The sequence below is a fragment of the Bufo bufo genome, chromosome 7 (genome assembly GCF_905171765.1).
Source record: "Bufo bufo chromosome 7, aBufBuf1.1, whole genome shotgun sequence".
Lineage (NCBI taxonomy): Eukaryota > Metazoa > Chordata > Amphibia > Anura > Bufonidae > Bufo > Bufo bufo.
Genome location: NC_053395.1, coordinates 152,839,308 through 152,866,699, shown reverse-complemented (window position 1 = coordinate 152,866,699; position 27,392 = coordinate 152,839,308). Strand labels below are relative to the sequence as shown.

Sequence of the window (27,392 nt, the reverse complement as noted above, 5' to 3'; positions counted from 1 at the left end):
AAAAATAGTGTAGCTGCTTTTATAGACCTTTGAGACTCTATTACCACTACTATTAACATAAGGTCATCTAGAGAAACAGCAGCTTTTTTTAATTATTTTTTCCTTTAGGTATTAAAGCAATCAAATGAAAGTTATGTTTTAACATAAGGGTCAGAAACTGGGTTTTGTTTATCCTCTTGGTTATTAGTTTTTCTATGTAAGTTCTCTGGAACAAAGATTTTTTTTCCCTGTATGGTTTATATATGGAGAGCAATGTCCAGTGATAACAGAGAGGACTATACTGTATATTGTACGGGATGGTGCAGGGGTTATACTGTATTGTATGGGATGGCGCAGAGGTTTGTATGCTCTTTGAAGTGACAATTATCTTAGGTTTTCCTATCGCCCACATTTGATGGCGCTGTGCCCAGCTCTGAGCCGACCCCGCTCAGCAGCTGCGAAGGCTTAGAGGGAACACTGTTTGCAACCAAGTATTAAAAAGTGAAAGTTTGATTTATGATTATTATTCTGTCCCATTACTTTTGGTCCCTTAACAAGTGGGAGGCACATATGCAAACTGTTGTAATTCCTACACCGTTCACCTGATTTGGATGTAAATACCCTCAAATTAAAGCTGACAGTCTGCAGTTAAAGCACATCTTGTTCGTTTCATTTCAAATCCATTGTGGTGGTGTATAGAGCCAAAAATGTTAGAATTGTGTCGATGTCCCAATATTTATGGACCTGACTGTAGTTGTATTATTTTTGGTGCTCTGCTGCCACAGCATGGGCCCCCCTCCCTCTATAACCAGGAGTCTGAAGCGTTCAGCCGCTTCTCCTCACTGCTGAGTGCAGTACTGAAGACGGTCCCATAGACTTTCTATTGAGGCCATCTGCAGCATCGCGCTCAGCAGTGAGGAGAAGCAGCGAGGAGAAGCAGCGCCTGTAAGGAGCTTTGTTATTGGTTGTTTCAGGCAGCAGTAGCATCGCTGCGCTGCCTGTGCCATTCACGGTGCTCACTACGCTGATGAACGGCAGGAAAAGTCTAAGCAATGCACGGAACTGGCCGTGTGCACTCCATGGTGCGGAGGTGGACCCACTGATTTGAATGAGTCTGCGATCCACAAAATACAGTAAAAAGATAGGACATGTCTTATCTATTTTGGTGCGGTGGCACGGACCCAAAAGCACACATAGCGCTTCATAGTGCTTCCGATCCATGCCTCTGTTCCGCAAAAGATGGGACATGTCCTATCTTTGGCCATATCTTGTGGATCACTGACCCGTTCAAGTCAATGGGTCCGCATCCACACCACGGAGTGCAAACGGCCAGTGCCCGTATATTACAGACCAGTCGTTTGTGGTCCGCAATATGGGCAAGTTTGTGGGCATGAGCCCTAAGGCATATAATTCAGCCAACTAATATCCTGTTCTGTACTGATGAGGGTAAGAACCCCCAAACTGTGCAGTCTCTGGTTTGGCTGATATGTGCTAATATGTATAAAGGATAATCCTTAAAGGGGTTATCCAATACTATAAACTGTCCCCCCATACGCCGGGCCCCTCACAGGGAATATACTTACTCCGCATCGCCGCTGCCGCTTCTCCCCGTGCACCCATAAAAACATCCGGTGTCGGGGGAGCAGCCAATGGCAGGCAGGGACGGGGACGCTAGGGAAGCTCATCCCCGCCCCCCACTGGCTACTTTCATCGGTGCACGGGGAGAGCAGCAGCGGTGATGCGGAGTAAGTATATTCCCTGTGAGGATGACTAATAAATCGTTTGATGCATGTATCTTTACAGAGGAAGATGTTCTAAGTTTGCTGTCTAAGGTGAAGACAAATAAGTCACGGGGGCCTGATGAGATACACCCAAAATTATTAAAAGAGCTTAGTGGTGAGCTGGCAAAACCGTTAACAGATTTATTTAACCAATCATTAGTAACAGGAGTCGTCCCGGAAGATTGGAAATTGGCAAATGTCGTGCCCATTCACAAGAAAGGTAGTAGGGAGGAATCGAGCAACTATAGACCAGTGAGTCTGACATCAATAGTAGGCAAATTAATGGAAACCCTATTAAAGGATAGGATTGTGGAACATCTAAAATCCCATGGATTGCAAGATGAAAAACAACATGGGTTTACTTCAGGGAGATCATGTCAAACAAATCTTATAGATTTTTTTGACTGGGTGAATAAAATAATAGACGGTGGAGGTGCAGTAGACATCGCATATCTAGATTTTAGTAAGGCTTTTGACACTGTCCCACATAGAAGACTTATCAATAAACTGCAGTCATTGAGCATGGACTCCCATATTGTTGAGTGGATTAGGCAGTGGCTGAGTGACAGACAGCAGAGGGTTGTAGTCAATGGAGAACATTCAAAACAAGGTCATGTTACCAGTGGGGTTCCACAGGGATCTGTACTGGGACCAATTTTGTTTAATATCTTCATAAGTGATATTGCAAAAGGCCTCGCTGGTAAAGTTTGTCTTTTTGCTGATGACACAAAGATATGTAACAGGGTTGATGTTCCTGGAGGGAAACGCCAAATGGAAAAGGATTTAGGAAAACTAGAAGAATGGTCAGAACTCTGGCAACTGAAATTTAATGTGGATAAGTGCAAGATAATGCACCTGGGGCGTAAAAACCCAAGGGCAGAATATAGAATATTTGACACAGTCCTGACCTCAGTATCTGAGGAAAGGGATTTAGGAGTAATTATTTCAGAAGACTTAAAGGTGGGAAGACAATGTAATAGGGCAGCACGAAATGCCAGCATAATGCTTGGATGTATAGGGAGAGGTATAAGCAGTAGAAAGAGTGAAGTGCTTATGCCGCTGTACAGAACACTGGTGAGACCTCACTTGGAGTATTGTGCGCAGTACTGGAGGCCATATCTCCAGAAGGATATAGATACTCTAGAGAGAGTTCAGAGAAGAGCTACTAAACTAGTACATGGATTGCAGGATAAAACTTACCAGGAAAGGTTAAAGGACCTTAACATGTATCGCTTGGAAGAAAGAAGAGACAGAGGGGATATGATAGAAACTTTTAAATACATAAAGGGAATCAACTCGGTAAAGGAGGAGAGCATATTTAAAAGAAGAAAAACTACCACAAGAGGACACAGTTTTAAATTAGAGGGGCAAAGGTTTAAAAGTAATATCAGGAAGTATTACTTTACTGAGAGAGTAGTGGATGCATGGAATAGCCTTCCTGCAGAAGTGGTAGCTGCAAATACAGTGAAGGGGTTTAAGCATGCATGGGATAGGCATAAGGCCATCCTTCATATAAGATAGGGCCAGGGGCTATCCATAGTATTCAGTATATTGGGCAGACTAGATGGGCCAAATGGTTCTTATCTGCCGACACATTCTATGTTTCTATGTTTCTATGTCAGCATTCCTGTTGATCTAGATCAGTGATAGGCAAACTGCGGCTCTCCAGCTGTTGCAAAACTACAACTCCCACCATGCCCTGCTGTAGGCTGAAAGCTGTAGGCAGTCTTTGCATGCTGGGAGTTGTAGTTCTGCAACAGCTGGAGAGCCGCAGTTTGCCTATCAGTAATCTAGGGCATAGACGGGGTAACTGTCAATATCCATAATAGTTTAGAAGAAGAGCGAGTGGGTAACTTCCATGGTTACTAAGAACAATGATGAGGTCAACGGCAGCATCCATGCTATTCTAGGGCAGTCAAAAGGTTTATGCAAGTATCTCTTGTGGTCATGTTCAGAATTCATACCTCATATCTAGTTGATTGTTTGGTGCCAGTGCATGGAAGGGATAGAGAGGGCAATGCAGATGTAAAGGAACAATTCCCTTTAGGATCAAGCAGAGCGCATCCTCAGTACTGTGCTCATCTATAACTCAAGGGCTCTTGGCGTCTGCAGGGGAGCGCTGATTGAAAATCATGTATAACTAACAGATACAAATGCCTATGAAACAACCGTGTGTCAGTGTGCTTCCAGCAGTGGTGCTGAACGCCTCTACACTCCACCTACTTCTATAGCCAAACCAGTTATTAGTTGGAGAGTGACACCCCAGATGCTAGACTTTATAGCTTGACACCACCCATCATTCTTGAAGTCAAAAGGTCCACCAGCCTGGGCACACCTATAAGGGTGACGCTTTCCTGCACTTGCATTTTTAGTGGTGTTTTTAGTAGAAACGCAAGCTCCAGATGTTAGGAGAAGGTGTACAGGAAATGTGAAACGCAGCACACAAGGTTTGTATTTTTGTTTCTGACGGTTTTGTTATTTAAGGGGCATTTTTTTGTTTTCCCGGATTCTTTTCAAACTGCAGCATGCTGGAGCGTGTTTTTACGCCACCTTCGCTATAGGGAAAAACACCAATAAAAAAAAACGCCAGTCATAATACATGTTGCCAAAAAAGTCCAAAAACCACATGTGGCTATTATGGAAGTTTTATAGCCCAAAAAATGGCAGTACAAATTTGTGTGTGTAGAGAGCCTTATAGGGTTTGTTTTATGCTATCCTCGGTCGGTCGGTCATGCGTGCGCCCACTACATTCATGCTATCTCTGGAACTCCCATAGAAATCAATGGAGCAGCCACGCGAATATGCGACCAGCCACTCCATTCATTTCAGAGGGGCTGTAGGGGTTACGGGGCCCCTGGTCTCGTGATCAGTGGGGTCCAGGCAGTAGGACCCCCAACTGATCTAATAGTTATTCCCTATGCTGTGGATAGGGGATAACTTCAAACAACCGGAATACCCCTTTAACCTACCAAATGATAGGCTGCATCGTTTCTACTTACCTCCAATGGTGGTTTCCTGAAACTCATCGAACTGACCCTTGACAAACCTCAGCACAAGACTGGATTTTCCTACAGCCATGTCTCCAAGCAACACCAGTTTGAACTGGCAGATTTTCGTCTGGCTGACTCCATTAGCCCTTGTACTTCCCCTGCTAGCCATGGTGTCCTCAGTCTCCAGTAATGTGTCCTCCCCAGTCCTCTGAAGGCTAATATTTGCTTCTCAGTTAGGTGAAATCCAAAGTAACCTTCAGGAAACACTCTGCCAGAAAGAAAAAGAAACAAGCTTGAGTTTTCTGATCACCTTACCAATTAGATTGTCCAAATATGCAAGCACCTCCGAGCGCCCGGGCCCCGTGCTTCTGACAACTATGTTTGGTTAACAAATAAATATGAACAGAATTTCTTAATGTTACAGTGGACGGGGGCCAACACAAACGAAAGGCATTCAGCCAGGCACAATCTACAGACCTGAAATCCAGACATAGTTTAATCTGGACTGGTAACAACTCATGGCAATTACTGTCCTGACCTTTAGACCAGAAAAGTACATTTCCACAATGGTGACCCAGTGCAGAGGAATTTCCACTGGTGGTCTATCATTAAGCCACCAATGTGTGATGGGTGGGGTCATGCTGGGTGGCTGTGGCTCCGTCAATGTTCTTCTAAACACAATGGTGCTCCCATTCATGTAGCTGTGCCTGGTATTGCAGATCAGTCCCATCCAGATTAATACGGCCGAGCTTAGGCTGAGCTGTAGAACCAGGCAAAGCCGCACATAATGCGCCGGCACGCATGGAACAGATTTTTGTCATGAGTCTTTAAATGGTAGTAATTTATAAAGTCGTAAAATGGGTTTTCCCATATTGTAAAGTATTGGAATATCGCTAGGATATGCCATCCGTGTATGATCATGTGGGGGATCTGACCTCAGGGACCTCCACTGATCCTGTGAATAAAGGGCACTGATCTAGGGCGGTGCCCCTTTCACTGTATTACCTACACATTGTGGATTCAGCCCCCCACTGTGCAGGAAATTGTAGCATGGCCCCAATCAACTCAAGTGGGCCTGCTGCAGTTCCCTGTGCCAATGGATGGTGGGTGCGCCGCTGCTCAGGGAAAACTCAGAAGGGGGCACAGCATAAAGAGACAGCATATCCTACCCTATTCATCGTTGTACTCAGCTATCATGAAATCTGTGCGACAACCCACATGGCCCGCCATTACAGTCAAGCCGCCATGTGAAAGTAAACCTGGGCAAATAATTGAATTGAGTCAATTAATCACCCTTTGAGTGAATATCATTTTTGATTTTATCAAAATCGTCACACTGTTATTAGGCCTCCCCGTACAGGTGGAGCTAATATTGGGCGGCACAAACATGCCGGGAGCCCACCACTGACTAAAGCCAGGCTAACACAGTAACATCTGGATCAGAAATACACTAAGTCCAATCTTGACGCTTTAAACCCTTTGACGCTGTGGTCAATTATTATTTTTTTTTTTTACAGAATTGCCCAGCCCTTTATGACAGTGATCTAACCTGATATACCAATGCATACCTAAACAGATCTGACAGTCAGAAGTCTAGAAAAGGCGTCTGACAACCCCCATGAGATCCATACTGGTGGTCACAGATGTGGTCATCCAGCTCATTTAGAAAGAGACATACCGGTAACTAAAAGAATGAGCTGAAGCTAAAGAGACCGAAGAAAAAAAAAAACGCTCATACAGACATAATAAATACTTGTATGTTTATGACTGTTCATAAGAAGGGCTTGTATGTAAGGGGTTAACACAACCTCTATTCCATCTTTTACTGCTGCATCTCTTAGGTTTATCTCGTCAGATATACGAGATCTGGGAACCACCTAAAGACATTTGACTTACTGTAATAACACGTGGCTGGTTGAAGACAGACATGGCTGACCACAGATGTCCTACAGTCAGAGGTTTATCTAATGTATCTACTAAAGACCTGTCCGAAGAGTCTTCCACAGAGGAAACAGATGTATGTGTTACTGAGTAAGGCCTCTTTCACACGAGCATGACGGATTACGTCCGGATGCCTTCAGGGAAACTCGCACCATTTTGCAAGTAAGTTCAGTCAGTTTTGTCTGCGATTGCATTCCGTTTTTTTCACATAAGTGCAATCCGTTATGATGCGTTTTTCACACGCGTGATAAAAAAACTGAAGGTTTACAAACAACATCTCTTAGCAACCATCAGTGAAAAACGCATTGCATCCGCACCTGCTTCCGGATGCAATGCATTTTTCACTGAAGCCCCATTCACTTCTATGGGGCCAGGGCTGCGTGAAAAACGCAGAATATAGAACATGCTGCGTTTTTCACGCAACGCAGAACTGATGCGTGAAAAAAAAACGCTCATGTACACAGACCCATTTAAATGAATGGGTCAGGATTCAGTGCGGGTGCTATGCGTTCACGTCACGCATTGCATCCGCGCGGAAAACTCGCTCGTGTGAAAGGGGCCTAAGAAATCTCATTCTGCAAGAATAGAAATGACTCCCCCCTACTCACAGTGCCAGAGCTCCACCGACCTGAATGGCAGTGTGATGAATGTGGTATCTAATGTGCTAGAAAATTTCCAAGTGTTACCAAGAGGTGCTCTCAAGTATTGGAAATAAGAGGCCGGAGCTCAGTCTCCACCAATTTGATCTGCTTCCACTACCCTGCAACGTACTCTGCAACCCTTGCTGAATCTTGATCTTTACTGTTTTCAGTATCAAACCCCCGACTCAACACTTGTCTTGACTTTTACACTGCTGTCAATTATCTGGACAGCTACTGTACAAAGACGGACTGAAGAGGATTCACTGTGTTGCTTTGGATTTTACACTGGACTAAGGTTTCCGTTTGTGAGATCCGTTCAGGGCTTTCACAAGCGGTCCAAAACGGATCAGTTTTGCCCTAATGCATTCTGAATGGAAAAGGATCCGCTCAGAATGCATTAGTTTGCCTCCGTTCCGTCTCCATTCTGCTCTGGAGGCGGACACCAAAATGCTACTTGCAGCGTTTTGGTGTCCGCCTGACGATGCGGAGGCAAACGGATTCGTCCTGACACACAATGTAAGTCAATGGGGGCGAATCAGTTTTCACTGACACAATATGGCACAATAGAAAACAGATCAGCCGCCATTGACTTTCAACGGTGTTCAAGACGGATCAGTTTTGACAATGTTAAAGATAATACAAATGGATGAGTTATGAATGGATGCATGCGGTTGCATTATCGGTGCGGATCCGTCTGTGCAGATCCATGACGGATCCGCACCAAACGTGAGTGTGAAAGTAGCCTAAGGGATTGTGAGTTCTTCACCCTAAAGCCCGCAAAAGGAGGTATTTACCTTCGTACATGGAATCTTAATATCTCCAATCACGGAGTAGTTTCATTTAGCAATGGCTGATGTGTGGATGGACAGAAGGCAGATTTGTGGTATCAAGACAGCATATTGTGTCAGTAAAAAGTTGTAGCCAGATGAGCAATAGTAAGGGCAGGGATAGTAAGTTCATAACAGTACACACACCAAGGCCAGGAATGGCAGAGTTCAGGCAATACGGTAGACAGGCAGAACGTCTAGATTGGCAGCAAACAGGTAGACGAGGGAAGTGAATGAACCAGGTCAAAGCCAAGATATGTGTAGCTTATGGGTACCAAAAAGATGTTACTGCAGAGGCAGAGTGGGGATGGCCTTTATGAAGCTCGCAATAACTGGGCATTGGCTGACAAGGTGCATCAAAGCACTTGGCCCTTTAAGAAACAAAGAGTCAGCAGGCACATGCAGGTCGGAGGCAGAAGAGAACCCAGAAGAGCAGCATCAAAGAGGAGGACCTCATACATGGAGGCCCCAAGGCAAGGGAGTTCACCACCGGGCATCCCCGAGTTAAGGAATGAAATAGGACACCTATGACTGTCAGGCATATTAGATCTTAGGCTGGGTTCACACGGGCGTGACGGATTTGTTCAGGATGCGTCCCGGGTGTATTGCGGCAAACCCACGCGAGTAGGTACCCAATTGCAGTCAGTTTTGACTGAGATTGCATTCCGTTGTTTTTATCGCGCGGGTGTAATGTGTTTTGCACGCGTGTGATAAAAAAAATGAATGTGGTACCCAGACCCAAACTTCTTCACAGAAGTTCAGGTTTGGGTTAGGTGTTGTGTAGATTGAATTATTTTCCCTTATAACTATGTTATAAGGGAAAATAATAAAGATCGGGTCCCCATCCCGATCGTCTCCTAGCAACCGTGCGTGAAAAATCGCACCACATCCGCACCTGCTTTCGAATGCTTGCGATTTTCACGCAGCCCCATTCACTTCTATGGGGCCTGCGTTGCGTGTAAAACGCACAATATAAAGCATGCTGCGATTTTCACGCAACGCACAAGTGATGCGTGAAAATCACCGCTCATGTGCACAGCCCCATAGAAGTGAATGGGTCCGGATTCAGTGCGGGTGCAATGCGTTCACCTCACGCATTGCACCCGCGCGGAAATCTCGTCCGTGTGAACCCAGCCTTATGTGGCTAATTGTACAGGCAGTCTTGCTGAGACACACTTATGGAAATTTTTTTACAAATACAATAAAAAATACATTAATATCTTTTTCTCATTCATGACACACACCAAACTTGGCTATGTGTACAAAAAAAAAAAAAAAAAAGTCCATCAATTATCTAACCTCTTTCTACTAAGGCCTCTTTCACACGTGCGTTGTCCGGATCCGGCGTGCACTCCACTTGCCGGAATTACACTCCGGATCCGGAAAAACGCAAGTGTACTGAAAGCATTTGAAGACGGAACCGTCTTCAAAATGCTTTCAGTGTTACTATGGCACCCAGGACGCTATTAAAGTCCTGGTTGCCATAGTAGGAGCGGGGAGCGGGGGAGCGGTATACTTACAGTCCGTGCGGCTCCCGGGGCGCTCCAGAGTGACGTCAGAGCGCTCCATGCGCATGGATGACGTGTCCAATGCGATCACGTGATCCATGCGCTTGGGGCGCCCTGACGTCACTCTGGAGCGCCCCGGGAGCCGCACGGACAGTAAGTACACTGCTCCCCTGCTGCCCGCTACACTTTACCATGGCAGCCAGGACTTTAGCGTCCCGGCAGCCATGGTAACCATTCAGAAAAAGCTAAATGTCGGCTCCGGCAATGCGCCGAAACGACGTTTAGCTTAAGGCCGGATCCGGATCAATGCCTTTCAATGGGCATTAATTCCGGATCCGGCCTTGCGGCAAGTGTTCCGGATTTTTGGCCGGAGCAAAAAGCGCAGCATGCTGCGGTATTTTCTCCGGCCAAAAAACGTTCCGTTCCGGAACTGAAGACATCCTGATGCATCCTGAACGGATTTCACTCCATTCAGAATGCATTAGGATAATCCTGATCAGGATTCTTCCGGCATAGAGCCCCGACGACGGAACTCTATGCCGGAAGACAAGAACGCAAGTGTGAAAGAGCCCTTAGTTAGGTAGTAAAGGATAGGGAGAAAAAACAGCTCGGCACAGTAGTAAGTTGACCTGTGAATATATGAAAGGTTTTTAATCAGTGAGGGTCTGAGTGCTGAGATCCCGCCAACGGCTAGAACGAGAAGCGCTCACGAAGAAAGCTCTCTCTTTGCTGCAAGCAATGGATTCAAGATGGGCTCACAGACTCTATACGGGGCCCATCTCCTGCAGCAGACAGTCCGTCTCTCTAGCTGTTCTAGCAGAATCTACCCCAGAGAACCATGAAAGTTACTTTTCTAGGAACGGCTTTCCATAGTCAGGTCTGCTATCGAGAATAAACAGGCTGACGTCACGGAAAAAAAAGCCATCATGTGCTTAGAAATCTAGATTTGTGCTGTAAGAACAATTACTGATTGATTTGTTTGCTCATTTATAAAAGCAGACGTTTCCTATTCTCCACAGTTAAAAATCTAATGGCACTGGTAAGGTAGCACAGGTGAATATATACAAATAACTTGTAGGTATACTCTCAGACTTCACACAGTGGCGTGGAAAAGTTTGGGCACCCCTGGTAAAAATTACTGTTACTGTGAACAGTTAAGCAAGTTGAAGATGAAATGATCTCCAAAAGGCATAAAGTTAAAGAGGATTATTACACTATGAACTAACTATACAGACATGGAGAGCGGCGCCCGGGGATCTCACTGCACTTACTATTATCCCCGGGCGCCGCTCCGTTCTCCCGCTATGCCCTCCGGTATCTCCGCTCACTAAGTTATAGTAGGCAAAGATTCCAGTCACTAAGTTATGGTAGGCGGAGTCAGCCCTTGTTCTGCTGTAGCGCTGGCCAATCGCAGCGCAGAGCTCACAGCCTGGGAGGTTATTTTCTCCCAGGCTGTGAGCTCTGCAATGCGATTGGCCAGCGCTACAGAAGAACAAGGGCAGACTCCGCCTACCATAACCTAGTGAACGGAGATACCGGAGAACGGAGCGGCGCCCAGGGATAATAGTAAGTGCAGTGAGATCCCCGGGCGCCGCTCTCCATGTCTGTATAGTTAGTTCATAGTGTAATAATCGGTGAAAGGTCCTCTTTAGAATGATTTTACGAGATTTCATTCCTCTGGATAGGTCATCAGTATCTGATCGGTGAGAGTCCAACACTTGGGACCTCCACCGATCAGCTGTTTAAGAAGGCACCGGCACTCCACTGTACGTCAGCCAAAGCTGCTGACCACCAAATGTGTAGAAAGTCTTCCTGAATCACCTCCAATGCAGTCAGGGGAAACAAGGATCGGACATGTTGGATTATAGCTGCCTGATTCTTCTGTCCTCGAGAAGATAAGCATCTGCCGGAGTCATCTGGCAGCAGCTTCCTCTTCCTACTGAGAACACAATGCTTGCTCAGCCGATGAGGGGATCGGGAGTGATACATGTTCATTGAATGAGCACTTGTCCAACAATCTCTAAAGAAAATGCATACATTCACCAAATGTATATACAGTATGCTTTAAACACTTTTTGCACCTCACAAGGCCGTTTTGAAAATGGGCCTTTTTTTTTTTTTGCACAAAATAAGGGTCTAAACTCTAAAGTAAGGCAACCAAGAGAAGGTAAAAATAAGTTTATAGGGGCATAGCACAGCACCATGATATTAGGGATAGGTTCACATCACCATTTAGTTTGTTTTTTCTTCTGATCCATCAGAACAGAAAACGAAAGGACTTTTTTCCTAGTCAAAAATGATGGATCACAGACAGAACTGACTAAAACGGATGCCACCAAGTTCTCCAGACTCATGGCCTGCCACTCATTTAAAGTCTCCAAGGACAAGTGAGTCTTTGCATCAGACTGTGATTCTCCTCTGCCTACTCACTAAAGTGCCCCCTGTACAGCGCCTATACACCTCAGCCATTACCCTGCACACCTCCGTCACCTGAGAAAAGTCTAACTTCTAGTCAAGCCTATCACACAGCATGCACCACTAAGATCAATTTGGTGCCTGTTCTATCTCTGCTTTTACACTGTCTAAATGTAAAGGGGTATTCTGGTGCAATCATTTAAAATAAAATGGGGTGGATAAAAGAAATGAGAAAAATAAATGGTTCAGATGTGGAAAAGTTTACCGGTCGCTCCGCTTTTGTTATGCTTCTATCGATGTTCCTTGCACAAGCATCATGTTTATGAGCAAATACAATCCCCAATTCTGGTGTGACATACCACAACTAGGGATGAGCGAATCGACTTCGGGTGAAATATCCAAAGTCGATTTGCATAAAACTTTGTTAGAATACTGTACGGAACAAGCGTTCCGTAAAGTATTAGAATGTATTGGCTCAGATGAGCCGAAGTAATTACTTTGCGAAGTCTTGCGAGACTTTGGGTAATAACTTCAGAAATGTATTTCTACTGTTAAAAACCTTTTACCGAACTCGGGTTCGGTTCCAAGTGGTTCCTTGGAACCGAACCAGAGTTCGGTAAAAGGTTTTTAACAGTAGAATTTTTTTAAATTAATTTTTGAAATTACCCGAAGTCTCGCAAGACTTCGCAAAGTAACTCGGAACTCAAAAACCTGTGAGCGCATGCTCCCTGGCGTGCAATGGCTCCCTACTAGCGGGGACTAGGGGAGTGGGATAGTGTGTGTGGCAGCCTTTGTCGTCCTGAATGATTCAAGGCTGCGGCAGATAGGTTTCTATGAGGATCCTGCCCATACTACTAAAATATAAAAGTATTTTGTCACTTCAACTCCCCAAAAATGAAATAAAAAGTGATCAAAAAGTCATAATTCAAAATGTCAATGAAAACTACAGATAGTCTTACAAAAAAAATTAGCCCTCACACAACTCTGTAGATATAAATATAAAAAATGAATGGGGGTCTTAATATGGCGATGCAAAAAAAATAAAAAATAAAATTATTATAAAAAAAAAAAAAATTCCCCCCCAAAAAATATTTTTTTTACAGTATTAAAACGCATGAAAAACTTTATCAATGTGGAAATCGTTGCAATCATACTGACCTGGAGAATGAGGGTAACAGGTCAGTTTTACTGCACAGGAAACTCTGTAAAAACAAAACCCATAAAACTGGCGGAATTGTATAATTCCACTCCATTTGAAATTTTTTCCAACTTCCCATTACATTGTATGCAACTGTAAATGGTGCCATTAGAACGTACAACTTGTCTCGCAAAAAACAAGCCCTAATATGGTAAAAATACATAAATAAATTTAAAAAAAAGGTTATGGCTCTGGGAAGGCTGGGAGTAAAAAAAAAAAAAAAAACAGAAAATGGCCCAGTCCTGAAGGGGTTAAAGGGGTTTTCCAGGATTTTAATATTGGTGATCTATCCTCAAGATAGATCATCAATATCAGATCAGCAGGGGCTGACTCCTGGCACCCCCACCGATCAGCTGGTTCAAGAGAAGGCCACGCTCTGTGCCAGCGCAGCCTTCCCTTCATTGTAATTCCAAGCCCCCCCCCTTCACTATAATGGGACGGCTTATTCCTATATACTTGAATAGGAAAGAGCCATCCTCCACTGAGGATAGGTCCTCAATATTAAAATCCTGGAAAACCCCTTTAAAGGGAACCTGTCACTGGGATTTTGTGTATAGAGCTGAGGACATGGGTTGCTAGATGGCAGCTAGCACATCTGCAATACCCAGTCCCCATAGCTCTGTGTGCTTTTATTGTGTAAAAAAAAAAAAACGATTTGATACATATGTAAATTAACCCGAGATGAGTCCTGTCCCGGACTCATCTCAGGGACAGGACAGGACTCATCTCAGGGACAGGACAGGACTCATCTCAGGGACAGGACAGGACTCATCTCAGGGACAGGACAGGACTCATCTCAGGGACAGGACAGGACTCATCTCAGGGACAGGACAGGACTCATCTCAGGGACAGGACTCATCTCAGGTTAATTTGCATATGTATCAAATTGTTGTTGTTTTTTACACAATAAAAGCACACAGAGCTATGTGGACTGGATATTGCTGATGTGCTAGCGGCCATCTAGCAACCCATGTCCTCAGCTCTATACCCAAAATCCCGGTGACAGGTTCCCTTTTGAATAACTTGTTCAAAAGCGTTCGGAAAACAGGTGATTTGTTGTTTTTATTGTTAGAACACTAGTGTTGAGCGGTAATATTTAACTACCGTAAGTTGTGTACTGGAAAGTGTCACTCTGACCTTTATTACCTTCTGCTCCAGTACTGTTTTACACCCATACTCAGTGTAAATAGTTTGCTATTGTATGAGTGTACACGTTTTTTTATTTTTAACCTCTCCCACCCATAGTTATTGAAAATGATTGGACCAGAATACAAAGGAAGCACATAAAAAACATGGGGGAGATTTATCAAAATTGGTGTAAAGAAAAACTGGCTTAGTTCCCCCTTAGTTCAGATTCCACCTTTCATTTTTCAGAGCTCCTTTGGAAAATTAATGGTGGAATCTGATTGGTTGCTATGGGCAACTAAGCCAGTTTTGATAAATTTCCCCCCATGTGTGTTACCAGTGCTTGCCACGCCATGGCAATCTGAGGTGAAACCTCTACGTGTATGGCCATCCTAAGGCCTCTTTCACACATCAGTGAATCAGTGACTTTAAAAGCTATGTACACCTTTGGGGGCATTTATTTTTTATTATTGCATTGTACTCATTTTGAGCTAAAAATATCATATTTTTTCAATTGTCTTTATAAAAAAAATTAAACCCTTGTCTCTGTCTAGCCTTGAGTTTCTCTAGTAGCAGGCTCAGAATTTTCACTCTGTTCCATCAGGCAGCTCAGCTGATGGCTCCTTATCTCTGACCTCCTAAACACTCATTAAAGCTCAAGTCTTCTCTTACTGATAAAAATGGGGCTTAAATAAGTGTTCATCGGATGACTGAAGTACTATTCACACAGCTAGACAGGTAAAGGTTTTTTTCCCCATCTCAGACAATGGGGGCATATCACTAGGATATGCCACCATTGTTTGATAGGTGCGGGTCCCAGACTATACCGAGAACGGATCCCTGAAAGTGGTGGAGGATACACTGCTCATGCGCAGCGGCACTCCATTCATTTCTATGAGGTCACCAAAAATAGCTGAGCGATGGCTAGAGATATGCCCCCATTGTCTCAGATGGGAATACCCCTTTAACCCTTTGGGACCAATTGAAAAAAAAAAAAAAAATGTAAAGCCAAAATAAGTAAAATGTAATTATAAAAAAAAAAAAAATGCCCCCCCCGAAGGTGTACATAGCCTTTAATGTGTGTATTCCCACATAAGCAAGCCCTATTTTAGTCCGTGATGACGTATCCCTCACGCACAATATACTGTAGTTTACGGGACCTGGAAAACCACAGACGTAATAAAGATGTCATCCATATCTGGTCTGTGGTTTTCACGGATTGTTGCTAGAATATGTTCTGGAAATTTATTTTCAGCCTAGCAGTGTCCCTGAAATACGGACTGAAAAATCACAGAACCCCCTATCAAACAAGACTGTATCGTGGACATCTTCACAAATGAACTACTCATGGATATCATTACGGAGGTGAGGACACACAGTCCCGTTGCACTGTGGTTGGCCACACCCACAGATTTTTCGTGCGCCCATTGTCTCCCGCAGCCAGCTGCACCACAACCATACCATTTGTCCAGGGAAATACTTGTCTCACATTGAACTTCTCTAGGTTCCGTTTTTTATTTAACCGTCTGATCACCTGTTTCTGACTGCACTCATCCTCCATCTAGTTGTACAAAAGATATGGGTCCACAATTCCGATCCTGAAAAAAAAAAATAGAACATGTCCTATTCTTGTCCGCAATAGCGGACAAGAATAGGCATATTCTCTTAGTGCCGGCAATGTGCGGTCCGCAAATTGCAGAACGCACATTGTCGCTGTCCGTGTTTTGCAGATCCGCAGATCCGTGGATCCGCAAAACACACACGGATGTGTGAATGGACCCTAAAAGCACACAGAGCTATGGGGACTGGGTAGTGCGGATGTGCTAGCGGCCATCTAGCAACCCATGTTCTCAGCTCTATGCCCCAAATCCAGGTGACAGGTTCCCTTTAATATTCACACTGCTACTGATGAGAAAAGCTGTACAAAATATTGTTCTGCTCTCCCCAGCCCCTACCTAGTGCCGTCAATATTTTAGCATGGCCAAAACTGCAGACGAACAGGCTCCATTCAAGGCTTCATAGATATTTGAGCCCTTGTTTTTTGCAGTCATTTCTTGGGGCATTTATTCCGTAGATATTGATGATATATCCTCAGGAGAGGTCATTAATATCAGAATGGTGGGGTCCAACAATAGGCACCTACACCAATCAGGTCAGCCAACAACAGCTGATCAGCGGGGATGCTAGGTGTTGGACCCCACCGATCTGATAGTGATGACCTGTCCTGAGGATAAATCATCAACATCTACAGACTGCAAAGCCCCTTTAAGAGGAATAACTTTATTGACTGGGTCAAGACAATTGCAGAGTTATATAAAAAGCATACTTTATGTTTTTATAACTTTGATTAAATAAACGTGATTTCTTTATATTAAAAAAATGTGTTTTTCTGCATTGCAGCATGATTACTTTTATCTTTTATTACTTTATTTTTTTATCCCGCACGATCAGGAATACGCATACATACAGCATTTTGCAGGAAGGAGTTAATATTATTCACACGTGCGTCTGTGAATGTTTTAGCAAGTTTTCAAAACTGAAGAAATGTGAGATAAAGTAATGATCATGGGAAGGAAGGGACAAAGCTCTACCCTCTCCTTAGCCAGCACCACATATGATAGACTTTAGCATCTTTTTAAAGCGAACCTTTCACCAGGATTTAACCTAATAAACTATTACCAGTACCTTATAGATTATGCTCATTCTGTTTAAATGCATTCTTGTCCCGCTTTCCTGGGATGTATATTGATGAAAAAAACGACTTATAAAGTCCTTGTCTCCAGCTCCTGCAGTCACTGTGGAAGTCAAGGGGGTAGCCCTTCCCTCACTTCAGGCAGAATAGAAGACAGGGAGGCATCGGGGACGGACGGCGCATGCGCAATTCACTTACAGGATCGCGCTTCAGTCCGCGCGATAGACGGGATCGCGCTGCTAATGAGACCAACGGCGCATGCGCCGCCAGTACAAGCGCGGTCCCGGCGACTGAGCCGGGTGTCAGTTACACTAGTTAGAGGAGGGGTTAGGGCAGGGGAGGTACAGCCCGGAGTGAGGGAAGGGCTACCCCCTTGACTTCCACCGTGACTGCAGGAGCTGGAGACAAGGACTTTATAAGTCGTTTTTTTCATCAATATACATCCCAGGAAAGCGGGACAAGAATGCATTTAAACAGAATGAGCATAATCTATAAGGTACTGGTAATAGTTTATTAGGTGAAATCCTGGTGAAAGGTTCGCTTTAAATATGTTTTTATACATCGTATGATCGGACATGAATAGAAGCAGGGGGCACCCGGACAGTACAGCTGCAGTGTTCATTTAGGCCCCTTTCAGACAAGAGAGTGTCATGCTCCGGACTCACATAGCATTATATTGACTTATGATGCTATGTAACCCTTAGGCCTCTTTCACACGGCCGTTTTTTTTTCCCGTTTACTGGCCGTTTTTTGCGGTCCGTATACGGTCCGTATACGGAGCCATTGATTTCAATGGGTCCGCAAAAAAAACGGAATGTACTCCGTATGCATTCCGTTTTTCCGTTCCGTTTTAACATAGAACATGTCCTATATTTGGCCGCAAATCACGTTCCGTGGCTCCATTAAAGTCTATGGGTCCGCAAAAAAACGGAATGCATACGGAAGTGCATCCGTATGTCTTCCGTATCCGTTCCGTTTTTTGCGGATCCATCTATTGAAAATGTTATGCCCAGCCCAATTTTTTCTATGAAATAACTGTATACTGTATTTGCCATACGGAAAAACGGAACGGAAAAACGGAACGGAAACGGAAACAAAACGGAAACAAAAAACGGAACAACGGATCCGTTTAAAACGGATCGCAAAACACTGAAAAAGCCATACGGTCGTGTGCAATAGGCCTTACAGTTCTGGAATGTATTGTATAACAGCGATTCTGCTGTCAGTGTTATCCAATACATTCCAGACCTCTAAGGGTTACATAGCATCATAAATCAATATAATGCTATGCGACCCAGGCAGTGCTGGGAGGTCAGGACAGGAGCTGCTGCATACTTGCGCTGTGAGTCCGGAGTGTGACACTCGCTCGTCTGAAAGGGGCCTTAGGCCGCTTTCACACGGTCAGTGCGGGAGATTTATCAAAAGTGGACTAGTTTCCCATAGCCACCAATCAGTGTGAGCCTTTCATTTTCCAAAGGAGCTCTGAAAAATGAAAGAAGGAATCTGATTGGTTGCTAGGGGAAACTAAGCCCGTTTTCCTATGCACCAGTTTTGATAAATCTCCCCCAGTGTTTGTTCAGTGTTTCATCAGTGATTGTGTGCCAAAAACACAGAACAGGTGCAGATCTTTCCCTTAGGGTCTATTCACACGTCCGTAGCGTGTTTTGCGTATCCGCAAAACACGGACACTGGCAATGTGCGTTCCGCATTTTGCGGACCACACATCGCCGGCACTAATTGCGGACAAGAATAGGACATGTTCTATTTTTTTCGGGAACGGAATTGCAGACCCGGAAGTGCGGGTCCGCAATTCCGTATCCGGGCCGAACATCGTGCGGCCCCATAGAAATTAATGGGTCCGCAATTTTGTTCCGCAAAATGGGGAACGAAATTGCGGACGTGTGATTGGGGCCTTATACCTTATGTCTGTGGAGGCTCCACTCCTGGTTTTGACTCCTAATCACTGATAGAAATCACTGACCAAACACCGACTGCGTGAAATTGGTGTATGTTGGGTGGGGGTCCGACCTCTGGGACCCCCACTATTGCTGAGGACTGCAGATTGTCTGTTTGGTCGCAATGGTTTTATGATGGGCCCTTTTTGCACAGTGAGGATTAGATTATAGAGCTCCACGCTGTGATCTTCCGCAGCACAGGATTAAACTGGTATTCTACTTTCAGCTCATTCACTGCATAATTGGGCAAATTTCTAACATACTTTATGGATTAATTCGTCACTGTTTTCAAGATCACTGCTTGCTGTCATACTATACAGTACTACAGAGAAAACAGCCGCATATGGGCGGGATTCCCTAGTTTAATGTAATAAACTATAATCAACACGAGATGAGTGTTATGCAGCTTTCTGGTACAGCTCGTGCCATTCCTCGCCATTTTCAACATCTCTCCTTGCTGACAACGAATAGAACCACACAGAGGCTATAAACCGGTTCTGATTGCACCCAATTGTCGCAGGCGCACAGCTCGTTAAAGGAAATGGGTCACCAAATTTGTTTTTCTGCCAGTTAAAACCAGACAGTAACACACATCCATTTACTAATCTGTTGTCATTTTCTGATTGCAGAGGGTTTTATTCTATTTCCTGAACATTATTATGGGGGCGGCCATCTTGCCTGAGCAGATCTTAGTATCCATTTACACGTCTGCAAAATGGGTCCACATCTGTTCCGCAAATTTTGCGGAACGGGTGCGGACCCATTCATACCGTGTGCTGTCCGCATCCGCACTTCCGTTCCGCGGCTCTGCAAAAAAAATAGAACACGTCCTATTCTTGTCTGCATCCACGGACAAGAAAAGGCATTTCTATTATAGTGCCGGCCATGTGCGGTCCGCAAAATGAGGAATGCACATGGCCGGTGTCCGTGTTTTGCGGATCCACAATTTGATGACCACAAAACAGTGGCGGACGTGTGAATGGACCCTTAACATTTAGAAAGCATTAAGAAAATTTTTTAAAAATTGTTTTACAGCAGCCCCATGGGCCATAGACACAATGGTCAGGAGGGGACCTCACTTAGGCGACTTTCACACTCGCGTTTAGTGCGGATCCGTCATGGATCTGCACAAACGCATCAGTTCAGATAATACAACCGCATGCATCCGTCATGAACGGATCCGTTTGTATTAGCTTTAACATAGCCAAGACGGATCCGTCTTGAACACCATTGAAAGTCAATGGGGGACGGATCAGTTTTCTATTGTGCCAGAGAAAACGGATCCGTCCCCATTGACTTACATTGTGTGTCAGGACGGATCCGTTTGGCTCAGTTTCGTCAGACGGACACCAAAAGCGTTTTGGTGTCTGTCTCCAAAGCGGAATGGAGACTGAACTGATGTATTCTGAGCGGATCCTTTTCCATTCAGAATGCATTAATGGCAAAACTGATCCGTTTTGGACCGCTTGTGAGAGCTATGAACGGATCTCACAAACGGAAAGCCAAAACGCGAGTGTGAAAGTAGCCTTACTTCTATGGGAGAGTCTCCTAGACATGCTGAGCCCAGTCCAGAGGTAAGAATAGATAAGCCGTGGTATCACCCATTGTGGATGGTGGATCCTTATCTGTACACAGAGATGATATCACTACAGGCAGGATTAGGAGGTAACTGTAGTACAGTGATCTGTACAGACCAAGAAGTGGCGCAAATCTTTAGATATAGTGGCCAGTCTGAAAACTGCAGGGTTTATTGTTTTTGTTTAAATATAGATATTGACATGGAAAATTTAAAATATAAAATAACATCACCAAAAAATGTTTAAAAACTTTTTTAATAAGGCTACTTCCACACTTGCGGCAGAGTGATCCGGCAAGCAGTTCTGTCGCGGGAACAGCCTGCTGGATCCGTCAAAACGTATGCCAACTGATGGCATTTGTAGGACGGATCAGGATCCTGACCCGTCCTACAAATGTATTGAAATGCCGGATCCGTCTTTCTGGTGTCATCCGGAAAAATAGATCGGGCATTTAATTTTTTCAGTCTTCCGGTATTTTGAATGGCGGATCCGGCACTAATACATTCCTATGGAAAAAACTGCTGATCCGGCATTCCGCCAAGTATTCAGTTTTTTGGGCTGGAGATAAAACCATAGCATGCTGCGGTATTATCTCCGTCCTGAAAAGTCAAAGTCAAAAAGACTGAACTGAAGACATCCTGATGCATCCTGAACGGATTTCTCTCCATTCAGAATGCATTAGGATAAAACTGATCAGTTGTTTTCCGGTATAGAGCCCCTAGGATGGAACTCTATGGCGGAAAATAAAAACGCTAGTGTGAAAGTACCCTAACATAAAAATGTGTTTTAAACAATCTTGACTCTGCGGCAGATGTCTGGGGGGAGCTGGCGTACTGGGCTGTTGGATTGCAACATGGCCAACCCGCAGGAGAGGTGTTTGACAGCAGGTACCTCAATTCTCACCACTTAGAGGACATGCACACTCAGACAAGCACAGCATGCATGTGTATTGGGATAGCTGATCGGCTGAGACAGCTAAGGAAGTTTATGGCGGCCTTAGTATTACACAGTGACCCCAATTATCCCTATCACCAGAAACAGGAGGGTATCTGTACTGTATCGTCAGTGCCAGCAACCAGTCACTGAAAAGAATTCTCCTTCACGCCAAAATTTATGACAAGTGTACACAAAAGTGAGATTTTATGACTTGCAGGAGGCCATAGTACATAACATTAAAGGGCTATTCTGGTTAGAGAATGTTATGCAGTGATGGATAACCTCCGGCACTCCAGCTGTGGTGAAACTACGACTCCCAGCATGCTCCATTCATTTCAATGGAGTTTTGGGAAAAGCCAAGCAAGTGTACATCTTGGGAGTTGTAGTTTTACCACAGCTGGAGTGCCAGAGGTTAGCCATCACAGCTATCGGGGATAACTATAAGATTGGTGGGAGTTCTTCTGCCGGGACCCCACGGATCATGAGGGCCCTGTACCCCGTGGACGGAGTGGCTGGTCGGAAATGCACGTCGCTGCTCCATCCATTTCTATGGGAGTGCCAGGGATAGCCTGTACTCTGTGCGGCTACACGTGTCACCCGCAGAAAATCCAGTCATGTCAGATTTCCTATCGCAGGTAGACTGTCGTCTGCAACTTTTACTCTATTGACTTCGATGTAAGTTGTGCGGGACACCGACTCACCTGCGACTATTTTAGAGCTGTGATCGAACCAAGTCGGTTGTGTTTTCGCGGCCAGATCACAGCTCTAAAATAGTCGCGTGACAGCAAGATCACAGAAAAATCGCACAAACTTTTGCGTCGCACGACTTTTCTGCAACTTGGATTCACTCAACGTGTCGCCGTATTACTGAAGCTACAGAATGCATAGATCTCTGACAACCGGAGGTGGAGTTGGAGCCCAGAACGTAGAGGTGTCACCGGAGTCCTCCAGACGGGTGACAGGACTGTCACCGATACTGACGGAGCAACAAACAGCCATATGTACCAAGCTGTCAGCGGTAAATATAATACTGCCCGTCACCAAGAAAACAACCAGCCACCCAGAGAGCACCATGCCCTACTCTACTCCCTGGCATTAGGTCTGGAGTCCATACCTGGCATTCAGCAGTGGGCACCTACACCCTGCCCAGTGGTGGGGATGACTGGGCACAGGGGCACCCACTCCCTGAGTAAGTGGCAGCGGTGGGTACCTCGCCCAGTGGCCCCACAGCTCCTCCACTGACAGCAGTAAACATACCAGCACCTGGCATCTTCTCCCCGCCCAGTGTCAGCACCATTACCGGGCACAGAGCAGCCCTCTCCCAGAACGATAAGACCCGGCGCCCCGGTCACTGACAGACATGGCGGATAGTTACCGGTCCCGCTATGGCCGGCGCTCCTCCTACTGCTGTCAGGACGTCTGCCTCTGCTGGGGGAAGAACATCCTCCGGACACCGGAAATGGTCGGAGAGAGTGCAGAGGCCACGTGACCGGCCTGGGAGGGGCTTACTCCTGATGTGGCCCAATGGGGAAGGAGAAATCTGCGGCTGCAGGTCTGGTGGTGTATAAATCCCGTGCACCGGAGAGGAAGCAGATTGTGAGGGGTCTGTGTGGAGACTGAGAGGGAGATGTATGGAGACTGAGAGGGAGATGTATGGAGACTGAGAGCGGTCTGTGTGGAGAGGGGGGATGTATGGAGACTGAGAGCGGTCTGTGTGGAGAGGGGGGATGTAGGGAGGGGGATGTATGGAGAGCGGTCTGTGTAGGGAGGGGGATGTATGGAGAGCGGTCTGTGTAGGGAGGGGGATGTATGGAGAGCGGTCTGTGTAGGGAGGGGGATGTATGGAGAGCGGTGTGTGTGGAGAGGGGGGATGTATGGAGAGCGGTCTGTGTAGAGAGGGGGATGTATGGAGAGCGGTCTGTGTAGAGAGGGGGATGTATGGAGAGCGGTCTGTGTAGAGGAGGGGGATGTATGGAGAGCGGTCTGTGTAGAGGGGGGGATGTATGGAGAGCGGTCTGTGTAGAGGGGGGGGATGTATGGAGAGCGGTCTGTGTAGAGGGGGGGGATGTATGGAGAGCGGTCTGTGTAGAGGGGGGGGATGTATGGAGAGCGGTCTGTGTAGGGAGGGGGATGTATGGAGAGCGGTCTGTGTAGAGAGGGGGGATGTATGGAGAGCGGTCTGTGTAGAGAGGGGGGATGTATGGAGAGCGGTCTGTGTAGAGAGGGGGGATGTATGGAGAGCGGTCTGTGTAGAGGGGGGGATGTATGGAGAGCGGTCTGTGTAGGGAGGGGGATGTATGGAGAGCGGTCTGTGTAGGGAGGGGGATGTATGGAGAGCGGTCTGTGTAGGGAGGGGGATGTATGGAGAGCGGTCTGTGTAGGGAGGGGGATGTATGGAGAGCGGTCTGTGTAGGGAGGGGGATGTATGGAGAGCGGTCTGTGTAGGGAGGGGGATGTATGGAGAGCGGTCTGTGTAGGGAGGGGGATGTATGGAGAGCGGTCTGTGTAGGGAGGGGGGATGTATGGAGAGCGGTCTGTGTAGAGAGGGGGGGGGGTATGGAGAGCGGTCTGTGTAGAGAGGGGGGATGTATGGAGAGCGGTCTGTGTAGAGAGGGGGGATGTATGGAGAGCGGTCTGTGTAGGGAGGGGGATGTATGGAGAGCGGTCTGTGTAGGGAGGGGGATGTATGAAGAGCGGTCTGTGTAGGGCGGGGGATGTATGGAGAGCGGTCTGTGTAGGGAGGGGGCTGTATGGAGAGCGGTCTGTGTAGAGAGGGGGGATGTATGGATTTGTATTAACAGGTCAGTTATCTTCATTGGTGGCGCAGTGCGTCCAACACCCCAGTATAATAAACCTTGGTGGCGCAGTGCCAATGAGGGTTAAAAAAATAAATAAAAAAAATTAACTTGCCTCCTCCAATTGATCGCGTAGCTGCCGGTCTCCTGTTCTTTCCTCAGGACCTGTCAAAGTACCTGTGGTGATGTCACTGAGCTCATCACATGGTCCATTACCATGGTGATGGACCATGTGATGAGTGCAGTGACGTCACCACAGGACCTTTTCCTCACAGATGAAGACAGAAGAGAAGCCGGGCTGCGCGAACAAGTGGATTAAGGTGAGTTAAATTATTTTGTTTAGCCCCTATTATACTTAGCATTCTGTTTTAAAAATGCTATTGTTTTCCCTTAGAACCATGTTATAAGGGAAAATAATTACATCTACACAACCTTGAACCCAAATGTGAACTTCAGTGAAGAAGTTCGGGTCTGGGTACCACAGTCAGTTTATTAGCACGCGCATGCAAAACACATTGCACCCGCGTGATAAAAACGGAACGTAATCGTAGTCAAAACTGACTGCAATTGCGTACCTACCCGCGTGGGTTTGCCGCAATGCATCGGGGACGCATCCGGAGCCAAAACGTGACGCCCGTCTGAAAGAGGCCTAAGGCTACTTTCACACTTGCGGCAGTGTGACCCGGCAAGCAGTTCCATCAATCTGGATGTGACTGAAAGCATTTGTGAGACGCATCCAGATGCGGATCCATCTCACAAATGCATTGCAAGAACGGATACGTCTCTCCGCTTGTCATGCGGACAGACGGATCCGTCTTGTATCTTTTTACACGTTTTTACCAGTCTGCGCATGGAAGGACGGATCCTGCATTTCGGTATTTTGAATGCCGTATCTGGCACGAATACATTCCTATGGGGAAAAATGCCGGATCCGGCATTCTGGTAAGTCTTCCGTTTTTTTTCGCCGGAGATAAAACCGTAGCATGCTGCGGTTTTATCTTTTGCCTGATCAGTCAAAATGACTGAAATGAAGACATCCTGATGCATCATGAGCGGATTACTCTCCATTCAGAATGCATGGGGATATGCCTGATCAGTTCTTTTCCGGTATAGAGCCCCTGTGACGGAACTCTATGCCGGAAATGAAAAACTCTAGTGTGAAAGTACCCTAAAATATTACGTTTAAATCCCCCCTTTCCCAATTTTACATATAAAATATATAAACAAATGAACATATTACATAGTGCTGCGTCCGAAAAGTCCAAACTATTAAATTATAAAAAAATATCTCCTATGCGGTGAGCGCCGTAACAGAAATAAATAAAAAACATGCGATTCACCATTTTTTAGTCACCTTGTCACCCCAAAAAATTGGATAGGACTGTTCTATTATGGGCCGAACGTTTCATAAAATGCACGTGGCTTTTTTTGGTGTATGTGTGTTTTTTTTTGTTTCTTTTTCTCGTGTGGTATTATCGTAATACTTTTTTATGGTGACGAAAGCGAATCAAAATTTTGGTATCTAAGCAACCCTACGCCGATCTGATTCGGTTTCGTTTTGGCGCCTAAATTTTTCAGTTCAGGAGCCAATGGCTACAAGGTATTATTTTTTTTTTGTCTGGAGCACTGTAATATGTGTTTATATTGTTTTCTTCCGATTTACATGCAAAATGATTAAATAAATTTTTCACTAAACTTCATTGTCCAGTTTGGTTTTCTTTTTCTTTTTTTGTGGTTTATACAAACTGTAATAAAAAGAAGTGCAGAGGGGCAGCCGGGCGTGTGTCTAAGGATAAGGCTAGGTCAGTGATACGCAAACTACGGCCTGGCGGACCTTTTTGGAGTGGAGAGGAGCGCTTCCATTGTGGAAGAGCTCATCTCCATATTCATCTGTATCGCCGTCCTCAGGACAGCGATACAGATGATGGCGGGTTCAGACCTGAACGTACGGGCGTTTACAATCGGGCGTCAGACAGAAGCGAATGCCCATTGTCGCGTGTTCCCGGAAGTCTATGTACGGGAATGCGCGACACTATGCCCCAAAAAAGCTCCTGAACTTCTTGGGGCGTCGGGTGTTTTACAGCGTGTTCGTACGCGCTGTAAAATGCCCAAGTGAGAACCATGCCGATAGGGAGGCATTGGTTTCTCCTTAGAAAAATTTTTGGGAATTGAGTCAGCACAACCTGTATATAGGTGCAGATCACTATGGCGAAATACATATACAAACGGAGAATACAAATGTGATCGCACTCTATATCCAGCATTCTGCCCTGCCTCCATGCTCGATGAGACATTGGTGTACATTTTGGCCAAAGCGTAATAAGCCACTCACCGCGTCAAGGTTGCCTCCATTTGAGTGGTCCCTAACACTAGTTCCTACCTGTTCATGGGCCATGACAGCCACACAAAATCCAGGGAATGCAGGTCAGCGTGCACGCCAAGCACACTCTGCTTTTAACCCCGTCCGGTGCCATTGCAGCTTTCATCTTATATAGAACCTACCAGTGGCCATTTGGCTCCAGGAGAAGTATATGGTGGGCTCAGCGTGCATGTTGGTACTTGCATCCCTGGATCCGATGAAAGCTGTAATGGCACCGGACGGGGTTAAAAGCAGAGTGTGCTTGGCGTGCACGCTGACCTGCATTCCCTGGATTTTGTGTGGCTGTCATGGCCCATGAACAGGTAGGAACTAGTGTTAGGGACCACTCCATAGAGGCGACCTTGACGCGGTGAGTGGCTTATTATGCTTTGGCCAAAATGTACACCAATGTCTCATCCAGCATGGAGGCAGGGCAGAATGCTGGATATAGAGTGCGATCACATTTGTATTTTCCGTTTGTATATGTATTTCGCCATAGTGATATGCACCTACATGCGGGTTGTGCGGACTCAATTCCCAAAAAATTTTCTTTGTAGTATGTATTGGAGGCGTGGCGATCTCCTTTGAGTCATTGCACACCTGACCAGTCAATCTGTCCTGGAGGCTGGTTTTAAAGTCAGTATAAAACTGAGTCTGCTTATATAGAACCTAC

At 45.6% G+C, this 27,392-nt stretch overlaps 1 protein-coding gene across 3 annotated transcripts in view; it reads right to left on the bottom strand.

Moving 5' to 3' along the window:
* The window catches only part of LOC121008186 (ras-related protein Rab-5B-like), a 75,908-nt gene extending 52,901 nt beyond the window's left edge, over positions 1–23,007 (bottom strand). Inside the window, exons 1-2 of one of the 3 annotated variants that reach the window (XM_040440587.1) lie at positions 22,941–23,007; positions 4,760–5,018 (exon numbers count right to left, since the gene is read on the bottom strand). In XM_040440587.1, the coding sequence (XP_040296521.1) occupies positions 4,760–4,919 (160 nt within the window). In that variant the 5' untranslated portion in view covers positions 4,920–5,018; positions 22,941–23,007. Of the gene's footprint in view, positions 1–4,759; positions 5,019–6,318; positions 6,432–22,822 lie in introns of those variants that run through there. The other 2 variants (XM_040440586.1, XM_040440588.1) reach the window with 2 other exon arrangements.
* Between the last annotated feature and the right edge of the window lie 4,385 nt (positions 23,008–27,392).